Below are 23,105 nucleotides of genomic sequence, written 5' to 3'. Positions count from 1 at the left end.
TTATATTCTCCTGTTAAAATAGTTATACAGTATCTTATATAAATAATTTGATTTTTGTCAGCAGATGTCACGCGAAGAGGCTGACAAGACCATCAAGGTATCCCTTCCCGACGCGGCGCACGCGTCCGTTGTGCTGCGCGAGGCCATGAGCGTGGAGGAGTTCCTGGCGAGCGCGTGCGCGCGCAAGTCGCTCGTGCCCATGGAGCACTTCGTGCGCGTGAAGAAGCGCCGGGACATGGAAGACCACAACTACTTCGTGCCCCATCGCAGTGACCTCATCGAGACATATGTATGTAATATTTTATTTTTTACCTACCTTTCAATTTAACATATTACAACAGAGATGGAAAATATTTTAGAGAAGGAAATGTGGAAGTGTAGGTATTTACAGGGTTCAAGGCCTATCGTTGGCTGGTTTAAACGCCAACTTTAGGCACTGTGTAGCATTTACTATGCAATATTCTTTGGATTGACGAATTGAAGAAATATGAATTTTCAAGCATAGGCTAATTGGTGAATGTCACACAATGTGTAATGTGGCCACTTAAACCACCAGCCAATGACATGTCATGAATTCTGTAAATGCGTAAACTTTCGTATTTTTCTCTCTTAAAAGTTCCTCATCTCAGTTGTATTATGATAATCTTAATAAATTCCTTAGGGGGTAAAATCCAGTATTTCAATATAAATATACATATGCATATACGAGAATTAACTCAAAACTAGCAATAGCAAAGCATTGCTGGGTTCAACTCGATCAAATATTTGGGAGAAACGTAAGACTATCAACCTAAATAGACTAATCATATTGATAAAATTGTTAAGAAATTGAGATTTTTTACCTATGTTTTCAAACGTTTCACTAGTTATATACATCCAAACACTTTAAAAATGATTTATCATTCTCTTGTACAGTCTTCTTTTTCTAATGGAATAATTGGATGGGGAGGAGCCTATAATAATCATATTAAGCCTTTAAAAACCGTACAAAAACTAATTATTAAAATCATGCTTCATAAAAATTCTGCTTTTCCCTTTTCAGGTAGCTGAACTTTTGAAGCTTAGATAAATTTATTGCCAGCAATGTCTTAAATAAGTTTTTATGCGCCAACATTCATTCCCTAAAAATGTTAATGGATCTAGTCTAAGATTGAACAGTTTACTTGAAATCCCTTGTTGTAAATTCTGACTCGGGCAAAGACACTTATTTTACATAGCTCCAAAACTTTTCAATGCATTTCTTAAGGACAATATTATAGAGATTAATTATTTCAATTTGAATTTTTATTGAAATTGTGGATAAATGCAACAGATTTCAATAGCTTCATTTTTCAATGGATAACATAATTTACTTTTTTATAATTTTTACATTTTTATTGACAAAAAACTGCGTTATAATATTAGCACTTATTTTTATTTTTTAATATCTATCGTATTCTTTATTCAAATTTAAAATAAAATGTATATGCAGGCCATGCGTTCGTGAGTTTTTTGTTTGTTTTTGTAATAGTTCTTTTTGTAGTTGAAACTTATGTATACTTATTTAAAAATGAAAAGAAAAAAAAATAGAATAAAAAAATATATAACAAAATTACTAATTTAATGAGCAAACCATAGAATTGTGAATAGTCCAGAAGGAGCGTAGAATCATATTTGAATACATCGGACTGTGTTAAATAATTCCCCCACTTAAACATACTTTCGCCACGCGCATACGTTAAGTCGCCGGATAATGTTGCTTGATGGGAAAAAAAAAATCATAACACAAATGTAAGGTAAAAAAAAGCAATCTGTTAATTTATCTAAAATTTTATTGTGCACTCGGAATCATTGATTGACACAATAGATTAGATAAATAAAGGGTCATTTAATAAGAGTAATTGAATTTATGAACTTTGAACTTAAAATATAAAACAAATTTTATTTATTTATATTTTTTATATTTTCTTTATTTTTTTTTTATTAATGGATATTTTTATATCATGCTAAATAATATTTGATGTTTTAAAGATAATGTCGTTCAAATATCCCCCACGGCGTTGTTTAATCCGAGGTGTAATTTTCATTAGTTCTTTTATTAAATGAGCAAAGTAGGGTAAAAAAAGTTTTACCCTGGAAGCAACGAAATTTCCATTTTGTTTCTTCGACAATCTGACAGGTGGAAAAATAATTCAATTTTAAGTAATTCGTTTGCTACTTAAACATTCGTTTGTTAATTATACATGAAATGTGATGCCATCCTGTTTCTTTAAGATCCTAGCAGTATTTCTACACTTTAAAAGGACACAACACGGCATAGTTGAATTCAAATCAGGAGTTGCGTACTGAGCGACGTCTACAAAGAAACTAATGGGGCAAAACGTAAACCTACTCATTTATGAGTAGCTGAGTCGCCTTCTGTTTGATGTGCGTGTGCGGTTTCTGGACTATTCTTAATTCTATGGAGCAAACTTATGGAAAAGTTTACTTAATCGATATTAAAAATAATTTATTTATTTGTTATTGCTTATATGTTGGAAGATTCAACAATATTAACTAATGAAGAAAAATGACCTATTTAATAATAAATAAAAAGATAATCTTGTAAGCGTGTTAAGGGTTTTCTAATATTATAATTGTATAATACAATTCAATTAACGAACGCCTCGCTACCTTGTCCCGAGACTCATTGTCCTTGGGTGAATGCACACGGACACCTTGTGGCAATAGCGATTTGCTTGCGGCAGATTTTTTTTATTTTATTACTTAGTTTATCCTTTCACAGTTATAATACATCTTGGTATAAAACTAGTTTTCCGTGAATTTGCTCGTAATAATCGCCGTCGTGTACTCATTTTCGCAGCGCTCATGTGTGAACTGTGGCCTATTTTCATATTGTTCTAGCGTTCTGTCCTGTACGGTCTAGGCTGTACACGTATTTGCGTTTTTATGATTAACCTAAATTTTCCATTTTGAGGGCCATTTTCAACGAGTTGTGAATAACTCACTTTTAAAAATGGAAATCAAGCTGAGGTAGCGTTTTGAACCACGGACCTTTGAGCTGTAAGTTCGAGAAACTAGCCACGGAATCATAACCCGATTTTATCATATTTACATTTTGTTTCTGAAAGCTTACATTTTAATACGTAGTTTTTATCAGTTCTTATCAGTTTTTATCAGTTCATAGTTCTTATCAGTTCATGGTTTACCTCTTCGTTCTCATTCTCAAGGCACTCTCTTAATACCCATACACAATTCCTCTTTCTTCTCTAACTCATATAGTGTCCATGCGGCTCGACTGTGGAATCATCTCCCATCCACCATCAAAGATGTTACTACATTATCTCTGTTTAAATCACGTCTGAAGAAACATCTCCTTTCTCTTCCTTAATCTCTCCTCCTTTCCTTTTTCCTCTTTCCTCTTTTTTCCTTTTTCCCATTGAGTAATAGTTTCGATTTAAGGTAATTTATAAACAAATACGTTTATTTCTATTTTTATATATCTTTAAATTTTTATTCTTTTTTTTTTTTTTTTTTTCTATTGAATATGTTCTGTAACTTGAATAATAAAAATAAAACTTTTATTTTATTGGTTGGTTGGAAGAAATTGCCATTTGGCAATAAGCCCGCCAATGTACAAATAACATTATGTACAAAAAGTTAAATAAATAAATAAAATTGTATCATTTTTCTAAGGTTCTCAGTCTCTTAAAGGTGGGTTGATTGACCAAAAACTGGTTAATGCAATTAAATAATTCAGTGGCTTATTATATTGTCAATCAATCTACTATCATACTTTTATTTTTAAACAAATAAAACAGAAATATTCTTAATTAACCTATTATTGTAACTTAATATTTTTCTTTAATTTTGACTACTTTTTAATTACTCAAAACAATACATATTATCATCATCATCATTCCCTTTCCGCCCTTAATGGTGCACAGGCACTGAACTGGTATACAAATCGCACCATATTTTGATAATTTTTGTTACATGAAAGTAAGAAGGTAAGTCTTACAGACTATGAAATATTCTAGTGTAAAAACACCTTTTAAAGTAAATATTTTATGTCAATCGTGTCAGGAATCGAATTCGAGATCTCGATTTATTTTTCAACTAAGTGTTTACTGTTTTGTATCGAAAATCGATTAATAAAATATTAAGAATAGTAATGTTAGGAAACTTATTTTAATGGTTTTATATATTTATTTATTAAAATACATAAAAAAGTAGGACCTGCAATCCAATAACATGTATTTACTTAATTGCTTATTAAATAAATAAAATAAAGCGACGACGGTTTAATCTATAATATAAAAAATAAATATGCTATATATTAAAATAAAAGAAATATGAACAGAACAAGGAGATAGAAGGAAGAAAAAATGGTGAGGAGTGGTGGAGGATGAATAAAGGAAAGTAGAAGTGGAAAATTGCATTTAATTTGATGATGAGAAATAAAAAGAAAAAAATGCATAACATCTATTCTCTGTTATTCTAAATCACGGTTATTAGTTCTCTTCTCTACCTATTTGATGGAGTGTTAAATATATCAAGACTGTTAAAATTCTTGTTAAACGTTTCACATATATGAGGAATGTTAAATTGTTTCTGATGATTAGTTTTAAAGTTAGGAATATAGGAAATATCAGACAGTCTAGTTGGTCTGTCCCTACATGGTAAGCAAGTAGATTTATTAGTTCTGGGGAATCAAATGTATTATTTACATGCTTAGCAGGATCTGATTGAAGATATCTCTTCTGTGTGTTAATGAATCAAGGTTGAAATAAATTTTTAAGAAGCTGTATAATTTGAAAAATGTAAATGAAATTTGTATTCTACTTGATTCGGTTTTTTTAAACTGTCTTAATTCTATTAATATTCCATTTATAAACTGGCGACCAGATAGCGATGCAATATTCGAGATGGGAGCGTACGTATGTTATATATACTCGTAGCATTATAAATGTATCCAAGTTTTTAAAATATATATTTAGTTATTTACCATTTTATATACATATACAATATACAAGGGTTGCTACTCAAGTTTTGAGATAGACAAGTAAAAACAAATATTTTTAACCAAAAATGGCTTTATTGTTTTTCAAAATATTCTCCTTGAAGATCGCATTCGTTTGAACCAATTTTCCGAGCACTTTTTCCAGTCCGATTGAGGAACCTCCAAAACATGAGGTTTGAACTTATCAACCGCTTCTTCAGGCGTAGGAAAACATTGACCTAGCAATTTATTTTTTAATGTGGGAATATTTCAATCTTGACTTAAATGTAAATAATGAAGGGGCATCTCTAACATTAGTGGGTAGATTATTCCACAATCGAGCAGCTACTACTGTAAATGAGGAGGCAAGAAAATTAGAGTGATAAAAGGGTATTAAAATGGTTCTCTCATTACTAGAACAAAGATATAGTCCGTTTTGAGATAGAGATTGGAAGAGCTCTCTCAGATAAACGGGCAAAGTGAGATTATTTAAAATATTGTGAAGAAGTGATAGAATGTGAATGTTTCTTCTATGCCTGATACTAAGCCAGTGTAGAGGCGATATTCGGTTATGTGGTTGAATTTTCGAAGATCAAAGATATTACGTATACAAACATTCTACAATCGTTCCAACTTATCAAGTTATTCAGAGTTAGCATCTGGATAACATACATCTGCATAGTCAAGGAGTAGAAGAAATAAGCTCTGGACTAATGTTTCTTAACATTAATTGGCAAGAAATTTTGTAATCTTTTAGGTGAGAGCAAACTGCTATAAAGTTTACGACTAACTTCGTTAACCTGATCGTCCCACCCTAAATGCTTATGAATGATATTACCTAAGTTTTTTACTGAAGTCATGAATGGAATTTCGGTACAATCTATTTAAAAAAAAAGAGGAAGTGTGGGAAAATTCACTTTTGAATACATTTTTTTACTACCAACAAGTACAATTTGAGTTTTTGTTGGAATTATCAGAAGTCCATGTTTTTTTGTCCGTAAAAAGATATGCTCGAGTGCAAGTGACATTACTTTATGTGTTTCAACAATGTCAACGGATTCGAAATGAATATACAATTGCAAATCATCGGCATATAAATGGTACGAACAGGGGAGGTTTTTTGTTATTGGATTGATAAAAAGGGAAAATAAAATTGAAGAAAGTACCCCCCCCCCCCCTTGTAGCACACCGGCGATAAGATCAATCCAATCTGAAAAGACATCTGCCATTTTAACGCACTGTCGACGGCCACGTAAATACGTTGAAAACCAATTTGTCGCGGAATGGAGATAGATTTAAGGACTTAAGTCTAGCGAGATATACTCAAACATTGTAAATCTACTGCCCATTTGGCAATATTTTTGGCCTATATTAATAACTTTACAAAAAAGTTCATCAGCGTAACCATTAGCTAATCTATTAATGAGTAATGAGTAGGTAAATAGAATGCCATCGATGTCAATAAATCCTCCCTCTTGTCCACCCTTTTACAATTTACTCTCAATCAACCTTTTGAAGCATGTGTTTATTGGAAATGTGCCCGGGTAATTAATACTCTAAGGGACCGTCCTATTTCAAACCCATTTTCAATCCATTAAAAATATTTTACGCTCTTCCCCTACTTTTTATTTCAGAATATGAAGCTGAGTAGGACACGGATTAATTTCGTATACATATATAAGTACTATTTTTTCTACGCCCAGAATTTCACGGAGCTAAACATATTTTTTCTGACGGAACATCAATATACGGATATTCCGTTATGAAATATGTAGCTTCAAGTTTTCATATTTTAAGTAAAGGAACTCAAAATTTATCATATAAATAATTTTATAAGAAGTTATGGATAAAATTAAAAATATTAAATTATAATAGAAATAGAAGTCAAATTAAAATAATTATACGAATCTTCTGGTGCGGTATCGATAGATAATACTTAAGCAAACCCTTGCCATTACTCAAAAACAATATCAGACCCCAAGATTCCTTAAATTGCGAACCTGGATCAATTCCAGAAATACTTTATGTTTGGAATCCGGGTAGGTCTCGTTTCTTGTCGCCAGCAATTTGTTTCGCTAGAATAAACCAGAAAGCTTACCTTTTGCTCCTAAATGGTAAAGGAAGAGAATGCAAATTGTCATTTTTGGTTTAGCTTTGCGGGAGAAGATGAGAATATCCTTAGACACCAAAAATACCACGATATGTCTATTCTATTATGGCGAGTAGGGATATTTTTTTCAAGCAAATATTACCGCAAGTTGTTTTTTTTGATTTTCTTAAATATACCAAAACTCATAATTACTTTTGACAGTGATTATTGTAGTACTGATTTGCATTTATGTGGTAAAAAGTCACTATCTCGGGTGATAATTTTGATAGATACGAAGTACCAATTAAACTGCTTGATTCAATTTTAACGATCAGCGCTCCTGGGTTTGAAAAAAACACTCGATTTGCAAATAAAAGGTGAGGTTAATCCGAGCCAATTGACATTTCGTATAATGACAACTTTTATAGTGAACGCAGTTAAATTAAGAAAGACATTAATTTTTTTTTTTTAAATAGTTATAGATTAGCGATATAATACAAATTAGTTTTTTTGTATAAAAACTAAATGAAAACATACTTATTTCAGGAAAATATAATTATAACAAAGGTTAATTACCATTAAAATAAAAGCATGGAACATGCGAGTTCATAAATATGTATTTTTTTACAAATAGTGTTTACTTCTATGTACGATTATGTAGGTTGTTACTCGTATAGAAAAACTGATTGCTTTCATTATTGATCTAATTTTGTTTTCACAAAATACAAAACAAAAGTGCCTTAAAAACTACGTTTACGTTCTTTTTTATATGAAAATATTAAGCTTGTACAAGTCGTAATATTATCATTAGAGATAAATATTTCACATTAAAACTTCGAAGTTTGGATGAAATATAGCTCTTCTTTTACAACTTCTTGTGGTTTCCCGGGGATAGTAGTTATAATTTTTTTTTAAAACTAAAAGAACGCAGCCAGATGTTTCAGGGTATTTTTAACCTGCATTCCATGTAATATAATAGTACTCGTATGTCCTATACAAAATGTTTCAAGAAGTTACATAACATTATAAATAAATTTTACTCTCCTTTGCATCGGGGTATTTTATTAATATATTAACCGGTCATAAGCTAAAAATAGGACTGACTTGGGTGTTTGTATAGTGCCTAACACCTATCCCTAGACCGCTGTCGCTGGGACAAAACCGCACCACCCTTGTCCCGGGTTGAGGGGGTGGGGAGCTGGCAAGCCTTATAGCATGACGTCATCGGATGCTTGTGATAATTTGCCGGCGCAGCGCAGCGTTGCAATATGAACTAACCAGGTCGCAACTACATTGTATCTGAATATTATGTTTATTGGAGATACAAACATTTCAAATTAGAAACGAGAAATGTTTGAGTTTTCCCTTGGGTTTAAATAATATGATTATTTATTGCTGTATATTTAACTATTTTCAAACAGTTTGAGTTTAAATTCCATACAATGTCTTAACATCATTTCAATGATTTTTAAGTATCCTTGGAATTTGACCTTATTGCTTTATGTTTAGTTTTCGATGTTTTTAGTATGTACCTAATAATGTATTTTTTTTCTTCTTCATCCTTTTGTTCTCCACTACTGAATATAGGCCTCTTCCATATTATTCCATTTTTCTCGGTCGGTTGCTACTTGCAGCCAATTTTTACCCCCAGCAGCTATGTCGTCGGATCATCTTTTTTGAGGTCTTTTGACGCCTCGCTTATTCTCCCAAGGTCTCCATCTTAAAATTTTAGGGGTCTATCTTGTGGGGTCTTGTATCGCAACATGTCCTGCCCATTGCCCATATAGGCTTATACCAGGCATGGATCTTTCCATGGATCGCTGTGTGCATTTGAGCTTTTCTACATTTCTTTGTGTGAGGGCCGTGGTCTCTAATGCATATACGTATAATGGATTCTGGGGGGGGGCAAAAAAAATTAAAAATATATAGTATACCTATTCAATTAGAACATTTTTCAATTAGTCTTTTATACGTTATTAAAATGTATAAATCAAGCATTAATTATAAATATTACTTAACTTTCAATTTCAGAAATCTAAATTACATAATAATATAATGGCTTTAAAATATTGATGTTACAATGGTTAACATCATAGTTGTCATAAGCACCTAATAAATTACATTTATATATATTGATTTTTAATAAATCTTTCTCATTACTTTCAAATGATCGTAGTTGTCGAAGCTTTGACTGATAGGCACTGGTGACGATTTAATTTAGACTTTAGAAAACTCTGAGTCTGAGTCCATGTCTATATAACCTAATAATAGACAGGCCACGTTGATGATTCTGCAAGTGCAACGGAGTCTAAGAATGTTTTCCAAAAACTACTATACAAATTCTACCGGATGACGAAGAAGTGCAGTATGACCATCTCTATTTATAAGACCAAGAACATGACGATCTCGAAAGATCTCAGGAGACGCAAGCTAGTCATTGAAGACAAACCGATAGAGAAATTAAACTATATGGGTCTTGAGACATCTGGCCGCGACCGCGGAGATCTCTACGAAAAAAATAAAATGGGGGCAAACTAATAAGGCTGCAGCAATATCCCGCTGCTTAAAAGACACTATATGGAGGAAAAAACACATACCGAGAGATAGCAAAGTCAGAATTACCTAACCTGCCAGGCCTATTATGACATGTGGTATAGAAACTAGGGCGGAGTTTAAAGTATCATTTCATTTCAAATTTCACATTTTTTTGCACCACAATAGGCCAGGAGGCCCAATTACAGTGGTGAATTACAGTACAGAACACCCAGGCTTGAGAAAAAATAACAATTTTTTTTTAGTGTTCTTGCGGGAATCGAACCCGGGGAACTTTCCATTTTTGAGTCAAGCGTCTTGACCACTACACCACGGAGGCCGCCAAAAAGTAAGGACCAAAAGACTTCTTTGGACGTCTGAAATAAGAGTACTGCGCACTATAAAATGGACGACTCTCGGGGACAGGGTTAGGAATTGTGTAATAAGAGAGACCTGTCAAACAGAAGACATCGTGAGATGGAGCAAAAAGAGACAGCGGCGCTGAAGAGTCCACGTGTTTAGGGTGGATAATGCAAGAATTCCCCCTATGGTTACTCACAATATGCAATGGAAGATCGTCAAAAAGATAGACGCTAGCTGGTGCTTCACTTTCCAAGAGGATGGCTCGCGTTCAAGAACAGATCAACGATCTTGAACAAGTAGAAGAAGAAGACGACCTTTACATTAAGATTCCATAATTTTTTTCAGTTTTTTCAGATTAGTATGGAAAATAATGCACTGCCCCTTTTACCGAATGTTTAAAATAAAATGGTTTGATCGTGAATTATTATTGGCGATCGCCAAACTTCAAAAAAGTGCAAGTGAGTGTAGTAATTGATGGAAATCTGAATACGCAAAATTATTTTTAATAACCTATATTTATTTGTTTTGAATATTTTTAAATGCTGCTACCCTCATTTGCACTTTGTGGTGTTACACTTGAAGATTATAATTTATGTATCTTTTTACTCGGTGCAATTAAAATACTTTACATGATTTGCGGTCTTAGTTAATTATACGCTGTATGTAGATATGTTACGGGGCATGAACTAAATCAAGGTAAAGGCAAATATACGTTCACAGTGAGACCCTTCACAATGAATTTGAATCATGCTGCTGTGGATACTGAGAGTACGCTACGCCGAGAATGCAAAATTACGTCAGGTAGGTACCTACTTGAATGCGGAACAATACAACGGTAAACAAGTGACTCCGTAGCTAAGGGCTGCCATATGCACGTCCCGGTCATATCACACCGGGACATATCCCGGTTTCGTTGTCTGCGTCTCAGTGTCCCTGTCCGAGTCATTTCTCCCGGTCGATTAAAATTTACGTTTATAAAAAAAATATTTTCCAATTTTATAAAATGTCATCATTGAATTCTTTCATTATGTATAAGGGGAAATGAGCTTCTTCAATAAATGAAAACGTTGGAAAATTATGGTAGAGCGATGATAAATGAATTGAATTGAATAATGAAGTCACCGATGTCAGGGAAGAGAGAAAGCGAGAGAAGAATGGATGAAATGAAATGTTTGGGTAAGGTTATATTTGGTTTTATTCGATTTAATCACCCATTAATCTATATTATTTAGTTTATACAAAAAAACATCGAATTTTGCCAGTTTTGCTCGTGGAATATCTTTTTATCTCATCGTTGAGTGTTTTTTTTTGTCTTTTAAATTATTTTGTCAACTTCAATGAATTGTGTGAAAAGATTGTGCAATTTTTCAAAATAAAGCTGTTAATGTTGTAATATCACGAACGAGGAATATCGGATTTAACATATGTATATTGTACATATAAAGGATTTTTCAAAGACTTTGGTGTTTACAAAAACCCTAATAATCAATAATTTTATTTATAAATTTCATTTGCAAGCCATTTTATTCAATTGGTAATAAATTGGATCAAACAAATCCACCTAACAATACGCCACGAACCATGCGCGATCCGTTTATGGAACGTATGAAACCATTGATTTCCCTTAATTTAACCAAACAATGATTTTAAAACTTCATGTTCAATAAATTAATTATCAGTCATAATACTTAATATTTAGATTACTATGAGGAAATAATGTAATATTTTTTTTATAAGTTATCGCGATAAATTACGAAAGTTTCAATACCGCCTTATTAAAAAACAACATAACCCCCATGCGCAAACGTTCGTCAACGTTGTCATGCGCGTACTGATCGGCGCGTACTTGCTACTGGCTGGCTGCGTATCGATCTCAAGCGAAGAACGATGGAACCAAATAGAAATTCCGTTCTAGCACCGTACTGAACGTGCAATGCGCGGGCAGGCGCAAAATAAAATTCTTACAAGGCTGTGGAAGCAATCGGAACATACCGATACATTATTTTTTCGCATATTTTTTTATGTAGTTTTGACGCGATGCGACCGTAACGTCGCGCCGCGTAGCACAGATGCAATGATAGTATTTTGGCACTGAACTTAATATTATAATAATTATTTTGAGTTGGAGTAGAAAAACAGAATAAAATGTAGAACTTAATTTATTCATTACATTAATAAAAATGTTTATTTGCTTTAAAAAAGGTTTAGATTCTATTATATTGATTTTTCATGATCTTTCTTTCTTGTTCGTTGAAAAGCCGTGTTCTTTAACAAAATAATATACATATATATATATATATATATATATATATCTATATTAATATATATCTATTTGGATTTCACTGCATTTAAGTAAAATAAAATATAACGTCACAAAATACTTAGCAGTTATTTACTAAAGTATATATAGTGCAGTTGGTTGATTTGTTAATTCAATTGATTACTTGACATGTAAAATTATTGTTATTATTTCTGATCATACGTATTTAGTATTCAGTTTGTCTTCAATTTCTAAAGGGCAGTGTATATTATTATGTGTCAATTTTCTATATATTAATTGCTTCCCTAATCAAAACCCCACCGCACGCCTCTGCCACGTACCATGCATTTATTTAAAATTTTGATAATGCCAATTAAAAATTTAAACAAAAGCGTATTGTTGTCAATGATTTTTTCCCCTCTCCTTGAAGCTAATGGCTACCGTAAAATGGGGGCGACATCTGAATCGTAAGGTGGTTTTGATCAGTGGAAACATTTTTCTTCTGTCCATAATTTGGCAACCTCTGGCAATTTTTTAACTGTTTTTCATACAAAAATGCGGAATACGCTTTAAATGCAAATGTCATTAACTTTATTTCAAATAAGATTCTAAGAAATTCGTTGTAAAGTTGTGAAGCTGTTTTTTTTTAAATTCAGTGGTAGACTAATCTGTTAGTTTTTTAAATATGTATTTAATAATAAAAGTAGTTTTGTGTAATTTGCATTGTCTTGACATCACTTGTATTTATATCACCGAATGTCTATTATTCTGATTATTTGCATATTTTAATTTTTATGTAACAAATAATAAGATGTTTTCTAAAATGAGCTGAAATTGATTTTTTTACATGTTTGTTTTGTGAGCGACATGATTCTAACATATAAGATAAAGTTTTAAAGTAGGGCATACAAAAAATATTTGCTCAAATACTAGAAAATGCTCTTAAAAAGATTCGGGCTGCTTCCAACCATTACAAAATGTGTTTTGGAACACTATGGAATGGATAATATAATATAACCATCCTGAAAAGCATTTCAGCCAGTATTTCCAGAATAATTAAAAAATTTAATAATTATCATTATTTTTCCGTACCTAATAATGCATAGGGCACTGCATTGGCGCACCAATCGCAGAGTATCTTGCTTATTTTCGTTACATAAAGGTAAAATGATCAGTTGTACGCTTCAGGTAACAGTCCAGAGAAAATGAAATATCATGTATTTATATTTATATTTATTATGTATATTTCAATTTCTCTTTTAAAAAGGTATATAGTAAAAAACTGGTCAAAGCCACCCCATTACACTTACTCAACTAAAGATCATAGACTTGTACCTTAAAGCTGTCGCCGCATCCGATGAATTGTTAGTTTTAATCTTTATTCAAATTACTAGACTTTGATCCTTTATTTGATCCCTTGTTTCTCAATAAATTAATTTATCAGCTCATAAAAATATTCCACGATAATTGCAAATTTTGGCAGCCCTATCATAGCTTGATCCTCTCTGCATGTTGTTTTAGTGTACATGTAAGTAGGTATAATACCTATCTGCAAGTCACGCTCCGATGTATCAATTCTAAATAATTATCATTTTACGATAGTTATCACTACTCCTATCAATGTTATTCATAAAAAAAATTGAATTTTGTATTACTTTAAGTATAAAAGAACAGTGCCTAGTATTTTTAAATAAGCCCATTACTGGGCCGCAACTATAATAAGAAGCTAAAGACTTCATACCTTCACCATGACGGTATAGTTGAAGATAAATTATCTAGAGTGATTTAGAAGATACGCTATAGGACCCCACCGTCAAGTTTTGGGTGGGTATATCAATATCTAACAAAGAAAAGCGTACGTCATGCTACACGCACTAAATAGAAAAAGCTTCATTATGACGTCAACGTTGAAGATAAATTCTCCAGAGCGGTTACAAAGATACACTACCGATCCCCCCACCTTCAAGTTTTGATATAAATACATCGGTTTGTACCGACTAGTATTCGCTACTAGTCGCCACCAGTAAATATTTGAAGTTATAATTATTTCCGCAACTTTTATTATTTAATAAAAAGATGTTGATAGGAATCGTTATTTCTGGTTTTTCTTAGATTCTTGTATTTTTTGACCTTTTTTTCAACCTTTAACCTTGACCACATATACTAAAAAATGAAATAAAAACCGAAAACATTTAAATATTTTTTCCATTATTTTTCCTAGTATTTTCATAAGAAAATAAACATTAAAATATATTTTAGTTAGAACTAGAAAAATTGGGCATTGCAGGGTTAGAGTTACATAGTTGTAGTGATTACCGCAGGTTGTTTTTTTATTATTTACCTTTCTTATTATATACAAGGCCTATGATTCATAACAGTGGATTTTTCTGCTTTCGATAAGCTTCTATTTTATCTTTAAGTGTTGAGATTAAGAAAGATATTCTATAGTACGCCAAACGGAAACTTTCTAGCATTTGCTTTAACGAAGAGGAAACCACTTAACTCTTTAAGAGAAGCGGGTTATTGACAGTTATCGACAGGCCTTCCGTTCCAGTAGAAGAGTTTTTAGCAGTTGTAGTCCCACTTTGGTTTATTTAACAAACGACGTGCATAAACTTGACCGTGTGAGCGTCTAACTCCCTTATGAATTCCTCGTTATCACCGATCCGATGTCGCATAGGTCTTTGCCCAAACATCCGCATCGCGCCTCCAGCTGTTGTCTCTGAAAGCTGAAAAATGGGGCAATGCATCAACGGGTGAGGGACATCTTGAGATGTTTCATCATCACATGGGCAGTTGTCGCTGTCAGAGATCTTGAAGCGATGCAGGTAGCTCATGAACCCACCGTGACCCGTAAGGGTTTGGGTAAGCTCAAAACCAGTTTCTGAAATCAAAGGCGTGGTAAATGGTAGAGAGAAACAATTTTGTAATTTATCCGGCAGTTTCATTCAAATAACGGTCATTCCACAGTTGCAGGGTCCTGCTTCTTATTTTCCTTTTGCCATAAATGAGCGGGAAATTGGTAAAATCAGGGGCTTTCTTCTTGCGAGTGGCCTCTCGAGTCTTTTCGATGCCAAGGATTCCACAGTGTACCCTTATACAACCGTTCTGATGTCTGCATCGTAGCTTCTGGATATCTGTCTTACTGCCCATAAACCTCAGGTTATTATGTTGGCTCTCGGACGTATTACGCGTACTATGATCTAATCAAAACTTTGCCATTTAGGTCCCTTTGGAATGATTGAATTGGAATAGTCGTACGAATGTTCACTTAATTGCCATACTTACTAGTTCTTTGCTCGATGTATTATTATTGTGTTTTTAAAAAATTATTTTTATTGTTAACTTTTTAAAATCATTCTTATGTTGTTGAAATTCCACTTGTCAATGCGTTTTGAAGCTACAAGACTTTTTGTGATGTTAGCTATCATATTACATTTATCATATTTTGTAAATGTTATCAACTATCAAATATCTAAATTTAGTAAATGGGGTCTAGAATTTCAACCGTCCATGCGCTCAGTAGCTGCAAGACTTGTTGTTATTTTAATTCTCCTATTATAAATTTGCTTTTTATTTAGTATTTGAAATATCACTAAAGCTTTAAACTTCACTGTTAAATAAAAATAAAAAATTAAGATAGGGTATTAATTAGATTTCTTACTGTCCATGCGCTCTGTAGCTGCAAGAAGTGCTGTTATCGAGCTCCTATTAATCATAACTGTTTGATATCATAATTGGAGACGAGGAACTAGAATCCCAACCGTCCATGCGCTCTGTAACTGCAAGACGTGCTGGGCTATTTATTTCTTGTACAGCGCCCTTGAGGTCATTTTCACAAAAATAGTGCTATATAAATTATCCAAACATATTTATGTGGGAATATTCCTGATAAATACGCGCTTAATCATTGATATGTACCTTTACTGCCCTGCTTAGCCTAAAAGTCGTAAAAAAAAAAATATTTGGCGTTTTCTTTTTTTGCAATAGATATGTTTACTAAGCCGAGACATTTTTGCTTCTCAAATATGAGATATTTTCTAGTAAAAAAATATTTTAAACAAAAAAAAAGAAATCTGATCGTCTAAGCAAAAAACAGTAATTTCTTGTAAAATTTTTAACTCAGCAGATATAACTTTTAGCCTTAGCAGGGCAGTATTTATTTATTTATACTTTTACAATTTTGTTTTTTTAAATTTTTTATACAGAATAATGTTCCCTCACTGGCGAATCCCCTGCCGAGGGAAACATTTTACAATAAGTATAACAAAACATGCCTTAAATTAGTTATTTAACATAGTTAACATAATGAGAAAATAAAAACGTAATTAACCTAATTATCATCGTAAACATGATAAGCAAAATAAACTTAAATGATCATAAAAAAACATATATGTATTACATATACATATATTTGTGAATACTAAACATATTGCGTAATTCATGGGAATATTTTGAAGACTTCTTAAGTAGTTTATCATAATGTGGTTATAATTAGATAGGTGTGGAGCTTTAGAAATGTAAAGTTAACACAAATTTATGAATCATGATATTTTATTGTCAGTGATAATCGAATTCATTATCTGTCATTCTTCATCGTCATTGTCTTTTACTATTTTATTTGGAGAAGTAAGTTCTTTTAAATGACATAAAATGAATCTAGCGTTTATTATGGGTTTTTTTTAAATTTTATATGACACCAGAAATGGAAATCATTTCACTGGAGGGAATATAGACGTGTGGGCATTTACAGGGCTTATGTTACGTCATTGAGCGTTAAGTTTTTCATCCCTGTTTGTAATATGTTAATCCTAGTAATTACCTCGGGGGTGAGATCCACACCATATCTGCTAACATTTGGACTCAAAATATTGTGTTATTTTCTATCTTTTTTGACGATCCATATAAAGAGCAAATAACTTATGTATTTAAATTTCATCACTTAAAGTGATATCATCATTCAATGTATTTTTTTATGTGATATAAAAGATGTTATTAAAATCACAGTGAAATAAATATAACAAAACTTTTCATTTCCAATTTCCAGAGTTTGTAAAACTGAACTTCGTTCAACAAGATGATGCTAGTTGCTGGATTTGATGTTTCACTCCATCAAACCTTTTTATTATTCTAAAGTAAAGTGAAAGAGGAGTTTGCTTTTTACATTTTATAAAATTAATTGCTTTTTAGCTATCATAAATTCCCCTCACAAATGATTGTATAATCCCAGCGTATCCTAACTTTGATTAAATCCTTATTGATTGACACGACACCGAGCTTTACGTGTTCTCAGATTGGGAGAATTCTCAAAATTCAACCACCGTTTCATAAACCAACAAGATAAAAAAACTTATTATTTCAAGCATTAACTTTGTGGTCGACATTTCAATAAATGTTAGTTAATATTTGTATATAACCATATACATACTTTTATATATCTCCCGGTTTAGAGACGTCCCTGTCTCTTCGTCCGGACACTAATTACACTAACGTGCAAATCCCACTCAAAACTTTTTTTTATTTTTTTTAAATGTATTATTTTACAGTTTACATAAGAGGTAAAACAAAGTATTACAAAATAAAGGATAATTATTTAGAAATGAAATACATATTAACAGTAAAAATAGTAAACAAAAAATCCCACATTGGCATGGCTTGTTCGTGGGTATACAAGAAATGTTTATGAATTTTTGCTCATATAATAAATAGACAGTTTTAATATTTTTATGTAACATAAAGAGAAAAGAAAATATTCTGTAAGAGATTCAAAGGTATTCTTTTATATAGTAATTAAAGAAGGAAATAAAATATATAAAAAAACATAAAAATATTCCTTACTAATAAATGGCAACAAAATATATCAAAGAAAAAAAGAGTTCATATCTTTAGTTTGAATCCAGGATAGTGCGTGTTTTTTAAAAGAAGGAAAATAATTAACTTTAGTAGTTACACAAAAATATAAAACCAACGTCCTGAACACGCTATTAAATGCTAACACAAATGTTCACTGATTATAATGAAAAAATGTGAGAACAACACTTAATAAAAGGGAGGGTAGGGAAATGCGACGTATTTAAATTTATTTCAACAGAGAGGGAAAAAAAAATTGAGAAGGGAATATGGAAGTCTAGGGATTTACAGAGCTTATGACCTGTCGGTTTCAGCTCTTTTACTTCACAAAAGTCAACAGATGGAAGAGTTGAGGAAATGTGGATGTTCAAACATGGGCAGAATGGTGCATGTTACACAGTGTGTAAGGTGGCCACTTAAACCAGCCAACGACAGGTCATAAGCCCTGTAAATGCCTTGACTTCCATTTTCCCTTCTCAAAAATTTTTTCCCTCTGTTGAAATAAATTTAAATATGAACAACTCCCTAGGGAGATAATCCAGCCAGTCTGCAAGCATTTGGACATAATCAAACATTGTTGAAAAGAGACGTAGTCTGAATTTTCTCAAAGTTAACCATTTCAATGAAACATCGTATAATGGGCTACATTAAAAGGTTATTTGATTGTTGATTAAACGGCCATTATTTTTTTAGCCTTCTAAATCCTTCTTAAGAATTTTATTACCAATGTATTGCTATGTTATATAAACGTTTTATTCTTTAATTTGCATATTATTTTGAATTTTTAAAGGATATATGGAGTTCTTGTCTTCTTTTGATCAGGAATTTTACTGAGTACTTTTCTTCTCCTTTATTAGGGTCTTAATAACGTCGATAAACCAAAACATGATAATGTTGGCCAAAGACAAGCTTCGTGAATGTACAAATTATGATAAGCGTAAAACAACAAAAACAAAAAAGACGAATAATACCAACATTTACATAAAGGTGAAAATAATGCGAATATACAAGAATAACATAAAATTAATGATATTTGTTATAATGTACACATAACTAAACTAATACATTTTAAACAATAGAAAATAACACTATCAGAAAAGACTCACCTAAAACCTGATGGGGCTGATTTAACAAAAAAGTTTTACTTTTAGTTAAATTAATTAAGGTGGATTAAACATATGGTCTAAAATATCATAACGAAATTTAACAAAAACATTAAACATAATAAGTTTTATCAATTTTAGGGAATAAATCAAAGGGAAAAAAAGCTGAATTATAAAACATTTTATGTTAACAAAGAAAAATAAGAAAAAATATTTTTCTAAATACAGAAATAATTTAAACATACTGTTACAATGTAGCAAATATTACAAATCATAATTAATTCATTGGAAAAGTTATCAGAAACAAGATCCGCTTTTTTGTCACCTGATATGCCAATGTGGCTTGGCATTCCGGCGAAAACAACGTTTTTGGCATTGTTATTTGATTTGAAAAGAGAAGCAAAAACATAACAGATAATAAAGGAAAAATTCGGAAAAATGGGGATGACTGGAGTAATTTTAGACAATTCAGCGAATCTGTAAAAATTACAGAGTGCGAATAAAAAAATATAAGAATTACTATGCACTTACTGAGCATTAAAATTTTCACACTAGAATATTTCATAGTCTCTGGACTGGTACCTTAATCGTGAGACTGATCATCTTACCATGACATAACATTTTTTTTTTGTTAATTCATTTTAACAAAGAGGAAAAACATTATTATAAATATGAATAACTCCCTAGGGAGGAAATCCAGCCAGTCTGCAAGCAGACATACTTAAACATTATTGAATTATTTTTTATCGAGATATGCTGCGATTGGCGCACCAATACAGTATGCCCTATGCACTATTTGGTGCAGAAAGGGAATGATGATGATGAAGCATTAACATTAAAGAGCAACAAAGGGAGTTAAAAGTACCAAATAAATTGTCTAGTTTACAAAGGACGGAAGCGTCAACGCCAGTATTTGATTTAGAACCATCGGTAAATATGTACTTGTGACCGGGCCACTTACAGTGAATAACTTCTGAAAATTCAATATAACAGAAAAAATCGATCTGCGAGTAATTCGAAATTTTTATAAGCCAAGATCGAAACAAATTTCCACGTTTGAGAAAATACTAAAATATAGAAAGGAATACATTGAGAAAGTATGATATCGAAAAATCTTGTCGTAAAATTGGAAAAACGCTCGTGACTAATCGAAAGAGAAGAGTGATTTTTGTTACGCCGAAGAGAAAAAAATTTGCAGATGGAATGCAGATATTAAGATACAAAACACGATGATTTTGAAAATGGATGCGTTGGTAAGATAATGGTTTGAGTAGATTTCATGCAGTCAAAAATAAGACCAATAAGTGATTTGTACTGAACAAATGTTTAGGTAGTGGTTCAAGCAAAAATGAAGCATCTTCTAAGTGAGATTTAATAAGAGCGTTATAAAGAAGTCTCGGGATCTTTGAGTGAGATTCCTACGAAAAACTGGCTGTGGGCCTTAAAATATTGGAGATTTTTTTTAAATGTAAACATGAGGGGGTATTGACTGACCTTCAAAATACACTATTGCCGACTGAGAAGGCTTCCAAATTACAGATCCAGATTTCGTATCCAAGTAGTTTAGTCGTCGGACTTTGAAAAGTTTTCCGTATCTTTCCGGAACCCGACATTCAAAAATAATAATCTAACTAACTCTTTTAATTAAACCCAAACAAGTGATTTGGTAGGAGGGAATTAACGCCTTAAAATTGTTGTTCGTAATAGTCACAGAATTTGAAAAATCGTTGGCAGATTTGAAATCCTTGCAGTCCACAAAAATTCGCAATTTGCCAAGAGATTTTACCCTTTCGCGGGAAATATTTTTGAAATTGTGTCGGGACAGAAAGTGACCGAAAGAAATAGGATGGATCGGTGAAGATTTTTTAAACGTGGACGGGAATGAACCACAGTCGAAAGGTTTAAAGCAAGCCTTTAAAACTACCATTTTTGTTTTTTTTTCTTCCTCGCACTAGCGTAATCAAAGGCACTGGTACAGGAGATGGCCTTGTTTTTTTTTAAACTCCATAACTTCATAAACATCAATAGATGAAAGAACGCAAGGAAAATAGATGTTCGAATAAAGGCAGAATGCTGAATGTTAGCGTGACAGGTCATAAGCCCTGTAAATGCCTTGACTTCTCTATACCCTTTTTTAATGTTCCTTATCTCTGTTGTAATAGGTTAGTATTAACAGCTCTCCAGGGAGTTGAATCCAGTCGTGTCTACAAAAATTTGGACAAACTCGAAATATTGTTTTTTTTAGTCTTTATTCAATAAAATATCCTTTTTCAAAATTAATTCTTTATGTGAGAAAAACATAAAATATAAGATTAAAACTAGTTTGTCCCTATAATCTATTAAATAATAGGTTGTCGTGGGGTGCTTTAACATTAGTTTTCATTAAGATTCAAGAGTACAGGCATAATATTGTACACATAAAATAATGAAGAAATATTACTTATGTTTTTGATGGTTTGAAAAAAAAATTGTATTAAGAAGAAAGAAAAACAAACTCAAATAAACCAGATAAAATGGTTTAAAATATTTTTTAAAAAGTAGAAAAATAAAGAAAGAAAATGCAATTAAATTAAAAAATAAATATATTCCTGAATATATTTGAAACTTTAGAAAAATATATGAAAATATTGAGGTGCTCATAAATGCAATCAAAATTACATAAAAAATAAAAGAAAATAAATCAAAAATTTAAATTTGTAACTTTAAAACAAAAATTTTAAATAGCTATTAAAATTACGATCAAAAATATGTTAGTAATATTTGAAAGAAAGAAATGAAATGATTAGAAAGAATATAATAAAAATGTATGTAACGAAAGATAAAAATACTGAGTTTCTTAAGTTTTATATAAATAATAATTCAATACAGAAATGTTATCTTCTAACCACTTTCGTAATAAAAACATCATTTTATTTTTATTATGACAGGTTTTTAAGTCAAGTGGCAGCGTATTAAATATTTTTGGGACAATATAATCCAACGTACGCTGTCAATATTTATTTTTAAATTTTGGTACTACTAGACCATCTACAAATGCAAATCTTGTTAGAAAACAGTGTTTAAATATTTTATGGATTATTTTTATTATATTTTTAAGTCATCTTTTGTAGTTGGTACCTACATACGAGTACTAGTATGTAGTTCCGAATTGGTTCTAACCTTTGATTATTTTCCTAATTTTATTAACAACCTATATTGTATTTAACAGTACCTAACTACTTAATAAGTAGTCGTAATTACTCTTTCTCCGTTTTAAATTCGTGAATACTTTTATTTTAAATATATAACTTTAAGTTTCTGCAAAATTATCATGTACTTGTACACACTGCTAGATACGTTGATTTTTGTTTTGTAATTTTTATGGCATAATATGTTTATAATTAATTCATTCAAAATGTTTCAGTGTTAATATATGTACATAAAATATGGTTGGTTTATATTTTATTTGACACAATTTCAAAATAATGCCACTTAGTCCCCCTTCACTGTGAAGATCCTATGCATTTTTTTCAAGTACTTCCTTAACATACCCGAAAACCATTTAAAAGACTTTGGGTCTTCCTATCGGTTTCACTCATACTAAAAAGCAATGTTTTTGTGTCAATAAACGAGTAACTCTTTTAAAGTTTTCAATTTCGTGTGTATATATTTTTTTTGCAAACACAAATGGTGACAAAAACTGAATTTACTGCATTACAATAGCCTATGTCCATTATAGTAATTTTGTACATTTTGTAACATCAAATTAGATTATCTTTATAATAATGTTTAAATTTCTAAACTTAGATGTCTTTCATATAAGTTACCAAAATATAAATCCCATGATCATGCGTTTTGCACCGCTTATTTAAAGAATATAAACTACTATTTAGCACTGAAAGAATTTTTTGTACTTTGGTACTACGTTTAACTAGACTAGATAATTTT

At 31.5% G+C, this 23,105-nt stretch overlaps 1 protein-coding gene across 1 annotated transcript in view; it reads left to right on the top strand.

The window, feature by feature from the left end:
* Positions 1–23,105, top strand: part of sif (guanine nucleotide exchange factor still life) — a 193,370-nt gene that overhangs the window by 115,953 nt on the left and 54,312 nt on the right. Inside the window, exon 6 of the mRNA XM_088230333.1 lies at positions 65–289. Within this exon, the coding sequence (XP_088086459.1) occupies positions 65–289 (225 nt within the window). The remainder of the gene's footprint in view (positions 1–64; positions 290–23,105) is intronic.

This window comes from Micrasema longulum, unplaced genomic scaffold, assembly GCF_059751315.1.
Source record: "Micrasema longulum isolate JH-2025_06_02 unplaced genomic scaffold, ASM5975131v1 h1tg000747l, whole genome shotgun sequence".
NCBI classification, from domain to species: domain Eukaryota; kingdom Metazoa; phylum Arthropoda; class Insecta; order Trichoptera; family Brachycentridae; genus Micrasema; species Micrasema longulum.
Note: the sequence above shows the minus strand (reverse complement) of the source record. Positions and strands in the feature narration are given on the sequence as shown.